The following is a 5,762-nucleotide window of genomic DNA, read 5'->3' on the forward strand; positions in this document are numbered from 1 at the left end:
ATGGACGTTAACAGCAGCGGCCGCCCGGACCTCTACGGGCACCTCCGCTCAGTCCTCCTGCCAGAGGTAGGGCTGCCGGACCTGAGCCCCGACGGCGCCGGCCCGGTCGCGAGCTCCTGGGCGCCGCACCTGCTGCGCGGGGTCCCCGAGGTGACCGCCAGCCCGGTGCCCACCTGGGACGGGCCCCCGGACAATGCCTCCGGCTGCGGGGAGCAGATCAACTACGGCAGAGTCGAGAAAGTTGTGATCGGCTCCATCCTGACGCTCATCACGCTGCTGACGATCGCCGGCAACTGCCTGGTGGTGATTTCGGTGTGCTTCGTCAAGAAGCTCCGCCAGCCCTCCAACTACCTGATCGTGTCCCTGGCGCTGGCCGACCTCTCGGTGGCCGTGGCGGTCATGCCCTTTGTCAGCGTCACTGACCTTATCGGGGGCAAGTGGATCTTCGGCCACTTCTTCTGCAACGTCTTCATCGCCATGGACGTCATGTGCTGCACGGCCTCAATCATGACCCTGTGCGTGATCAGCATCGACAGGTAAGGGCCGGACCGCCCCGTCCCGGGCACCGGCTCGGGGGGGATGTGCTTGCTGGTAGCTCAGCCCGGCGCGCTCGCCTCTTTCCTGGGAGGGTAAGCCAGATTGCACCGCGGGGTGAAGGTCTGCGCTTAAACCAGCAACCCCACACATCAACCCTACCCCAGCCAAATTCAGTTAGAGCACAGCCTAAATTCACCTTTTATAAAAAGAGCTGGGAATGTATTGATTTACTCGAGTGAAGATCTTAAGACCAAAGTTAAGAGTATTTCAAGCATTAGCAGTTCCACCAGGGGGTCCCTTGTCTTGGTTTTCAGAAGGAATGTGGTCCTTTCTGAGCTTGACAAACCCTTGCTGTGAGCCCTAAAGAGTCAATTCTTACTTTAAGAAATCAGTGGGAGAAGTCACCTTGCTTCCCTGAGGGTAGGAGCTACTCCCCAGGCCAATGAAAAGATCTCGGATGGTCCCAGAACTGGGGGTCTACACCTCAACGTTGCACCCCCTATGACTGCTGATTCTGAATATGACTCTTTTGGAAGTCTGCTTTTAGTGTTTGGCAACGCTGTTTGCATCTTATAGGCTTACTGACTGGAGCCTTACTCCCTGTCTGAGTGGTTGGTTCTAGCCTTCTCATCATACCCCTTGGGAATCTTCTTTTGAGAACTCCCCCACCCGAGGAGTAATTGAAACATAGGCTGACCCTCTGTCAGGGGTCCTGGGGGAAAAATTCCTGCCTTGGGTATTGGACTAGTCACTAGGAGATCCCCAGGATTTCTTCAGACTCTAGGATCACAGGATTCTGCAATGGAGCTAGTCTTTGGCCCTAGAAATATTGTGCAGTTGACAACTTGAAGTATGGTCCCAATACTTTTTGGCCAGAGAACAACTCTTTGCTTCTCTTGAAATGGAAATATTAAACCTTAATATTCACACTCAGAATTCTGCTGGTATTTTAAAACCAGCAAAGGACCTTCTGTTGTGTTTAATGATACAGAGAAACGGTTGCTTATTTTCTTTGGGGACCTACAGAACCTTTAAATATGTAGACCTTTTGGCGTAGGAGAAATAATTGATGCCGCCACACTTAAAATGACAGTACCTCAAAGGATGGTCTAGCATGAAACAGATTTTTTCTCCTTTTCCTCCCTGCAAACACTGCTATTTGTGGTTTGTTGGTATTTAACATGTTCTGCTATTTTACTGCTTGGCCAGGATTTATAATAACTTAATGAAGAGAATGATTGGAAAGGGGTTGTTTTCAAGGAAAAAAACGTACAATGTAGCTGCATTTAGTTAAACAGCTAGATTATTTTTTTTAAATGGATCTTGCCATTTTATATATTATGTTAGGAGCTTCTGACAGCAAATCATTATTTTTGGTAGTAGACGATGAAATGCATATAAGAGAATATTAGCTCCAAACTTGACAGCTGAAGTTCTGAATGACTGTAGTTCAGCATGTAAAAAAACATATGCATTTATAGTCTGGTTGTGGCAACAGGAACTAGGAAAGCGCACTCAGCATATATAGTAAGTATAAACATGAATTATATGCGCAAAAATCTGACTGCTCGGCCAACCAAAGCTGTGCTTCTTGCATGAATGGAATCCTTTTAAAAGGAACTTAGTGTAGTAAAACAGATAATTTATATTGCAAGTAATGCATTTATAATCTCTTTTCATTTCATAATGGATAAATGATAACACAGTGTGCTAACTCATCTCCTAAGACACCCAGTGCTTCTGTTCGGGGCACATTTAGGTTTGGCTGGGACCACCCTGAGATTCTGTACATGAGCTAAGGTTTTCTTCACTCAGTGTGCAGTGTGACTTACCGGCAACAGGAACATCTTGAATACAGAGAAGAGGTTAATCCTTGTCAGGAGATTCTAATCCGTTCATCAGCTATGTCCTTATGATGTCACAAATTGTGGTAATAAAGGGATATAGATTCTGTCTCTTCATTTCCCAGAAGAATTGGGCCATTGATGAGTTTTACTATTTTAGAAGATGAACATGTCATTTCTTTGTATAATATGGAGAATTGATTATGTGGGAGACACAGATTGCTTTTCTTCTAAGAACACACAGAACTAAAAATGAGAAAAAGGGAAAATGCATTTGCATCTAAGGTGCATTATTTTGGAAAATACTGGTTGGTTTTTTTTTTTTTCCCAGTCCCATTGTAGAATTTGACTGATATATTAAAATATGCTAAGAAAATATGAAAAAATTTAATCTTCGTTCATGTATTCATTTCCTTTTGAGTATCTAACATAGGGTGTGCTGTGTTTTGTGCAGCATAATCAGAGATGAATAATATCATTTCTGCTTTTGAGCTCATGTTATTATCAGAGAAATTGGGGTGTCTTCTTCCCCACTGGGTGCTGGGGGTGGGGTCCTTATAATATCTTGAGGAAAAGAATTTTCTGAGACTCACATAGGAGGATGGGGGATTTTTATTTGTGTGGAATTGCATCTCTGTTTCTAAAGCCCCATTTCCCTTAGTCCAATCATAGAAGAAGTGTAGCTGGGGTTTCAGCAGAGATAGAAGCAGAGCCAGTGTCCAGAGTTTTCTTTCCATGTTGGAACCGGGTCCAGATCAGCATCAGGCTAGCCGCAGTCTATTAGTCCATTGTGTGTGGGGTCCACCTGGCGGTGGGCCATATGGGCAAGTACAGGAGAGCGCCCTGAGCAATCAGAGTGCCAGGGGCATCAGAGGAATCAAGAGCATAAGAGCACAGAGAGTGAGTTCCTTTGTGCAAGGGATTAAATATCCCAAATTCCACACCCTTGCAGTGGCCATGTCCATTTTGGCCAATGACCTGTTCCCAGATGTGACTGACAGACAAGTATCTTTCCGAGGTCACCCCGACTTACTGCACATGCACTCATCCTTCTTCCTGTCCAGTCCCTTCCCCCAGGGACCTGCAGGGAGTGGACTGACCGGTGGCTCCCTGGGGAGTTAAAGCTTTAGCTTCTTGGTGAAGCTGCTCAAATGACATGCCTATAGTATTTGGCCTTCCCATTGCTCCTTTCCTGTTATTAATAACTAGGTTAATTACAACGGTATCAATACTATATTGTGAGAGTTTGGATTTCTGTTGGGCATTTAACCTTTGTTACTGGAACCTTTGATTTTTCTTAACCACTCCCGACCATACCGGGATGCTATTCCAGCCTTTTCCAATGCAATTTCATGCCATTTTTCTTCACAGGTTTTAACACTTCCCATATCCACCCTTTTCAGAGAGTGACTCATGATCATTGAAAAAGTAGCAACCATTGGATGGGGGAACTCCCTTATCTTTCCACCACCAAACAAACAGCCTTTGCCCTTTTATTTCGTTCTAGTTAAAAAGCAAGAAGACACTATGTCCTTAGCAAAGAACAAACCACCAGCACTTCACGTCCCATCCCCTCTCACCTTCTCAAGGACTTTGTTCCTTCCTTGATTCCTCATCTCTCCTTTGTCTTTATTGTTTCCTCTCAACTAGATCAAGTGTGATCTACTATTTTTAAGAACTCTTTCTTTGGCCTCACTTGTCACAGCTCTTCCTTTGGTCCACTTCACAGTTAAACTGTGCCCACAACCTCTCTTTATTTCCTTGCTCCTCAGATTGATGAGTTTGATGCTCAATAGTTCTACAATTCAACAGTTTCCTTTTTAGGATGCTTTTAGAAAAAAACATCAAATTACCTTTTATGTACAGTTTAAAAACATACAAAAACAGTTCTATATATTGTTTAGGTGAGCTTATATAAGAGTGAAAGTACAAAATGGTGCAAAGGAATGCTGAACACCAAGTTCGTGAGAGTGGTTTATCGCTGGTGGAGTGGGTGGAGGTGCAGTTAAGGAGTAGCACACATATCAACTATATTGGTAATGTTTTGTTGGTTTATACAGTTTTGTTATTCTTTGTATAACTTTCTGTATGTTTGAAATATATTTTTATACTTAAAAAAAATACATTCATGTAATCTGCAACTAGATTAATAAATTAAGCATTATTAACCTCCCAGAAGTCTCCTCCTTCCCCTTCCCAGTTTCTAATACTCCCAAAGATAATCATTGTCCTGAGTTAGTTCTGCTTGGTCAGAATCTTATGTAAATAGAATAGCATTATTATATACTCATAAATCTGGTTTCCTTTGCTCAATAAAATGTCGGTGTGATTCATTCATAGTTTTACCCGGTCAATATTGTTTTCATGGTTTTTGTTTTCTTTCTTTTGTTTGTTTTTTCTGAGTAGTATTCCATTTAATTTGTTTGTCAGTTCACCTATAGATGGACATTTGAATTGTTTCCAGTTTCGGGATATTACTAATAGTGATTCTATAAACATTTATTTGTGGACAAGTCATTTTGTGGACATGTTTTCATTTTGGGGGATAAATATAACACTGGGTAATAAGGTAGTTTATTGAATTTTAATTCTGTTTATCGCACCATTTGTATTATCCTTGTCATGAATTTTAACCTACATATTTTAAAAACCTATTGGTGTTATTTTAAACAGTCAGTATTTATTTTTATTTACCCACATTTTTCCATTGCTCTTTATGTTTTCCTATATTACCATGCTTTTATCTGGGATTATTTTCTTCTGCCCAATGAGACTTTCATTAGCATTTTAAAAAAGTGAGTGCTGGTGACAAATCTCAGTTTTTACTTATCTGAACATGTCTTATTTTTATCATTATTTTTGAATTATGCTTTTATCAGCACTTTAAAACATTGTTCCACTGTCTTTAAGCTTCCATTATTTCTGTTGAAAAGTCAGCCATTAACCAACATTATTATTACTCCTTTGAAAAGAATGTGTCTTTTTTCCTCTGGCTGCTTTTAGGATTTTCTCTTTATCTTTAGTTTTTATCAGTTTTTCTGTGATGTTCCTAGATCTCATTATTGATGCTTTGTTGTTGTTGTTTTGTTGTCAGTTCTGCAGGGATTCTTAGTAATTTTTGTATTTGTGTATTGATATCTCTAATGACTTGCTATTATCTCTTTAAATACTTTTACTGTGTCACTCATTCTTCTGTCCTCAAATTTACAAAATGTAAACCTTTTTATTTGATTGCACATCTCTTCTACTCTTGTATTTATTTTCCATTTGGCATTTTTTCTGGGTTTCAATTTTTTTTAATTATTTTATTTTTAATAAATCTTTTTATTTTTTTTATTTTTTATTGATTTTTTATTAACATCTTCTGCATTCTTTACATAT

The 5,762-nt window shown here is 40.8% G+C and overlaps 1 protein-coding gene across 2 annotated transcripts in view; it reads left to right on the forward strand.

Moving 5' to 3' along the window:
* HTR7 (5-hydroxytryptamine receptor 7) overlaps nucleotides 1–5,762 on the forward strand; it is an 80,396-nt gene continuing 74,634 nt past the window's right edge. For both annotated transcript variants that reach the window (XM_006755102.2, XM_006755101.2), the window contains exon 1: nucleotides 1–536. In XM_006755102.2, coding sequence (XP_006755165.1) covers nucleotides 1–536 — 536 coding nt within the window. The remainder of the gene's footprint in view (nucleotides 537–5,762) is intronic.

Source organism: Myotis davidii, unplaced genomic scaffold, assembly GCF_000327345.1.
Source record: "Myotis davidii unplaced genomic scaffold, ASM32734v1 scaffold271, whole genome shotgun sequence".
Classification (NCBI taxonomy): domain Eukaryota; kingdom Metazoa; phylum Chordata; class Mammalia; order Chiroptera; family Vespertilionidae; genus Myotis; species Myotis davidii.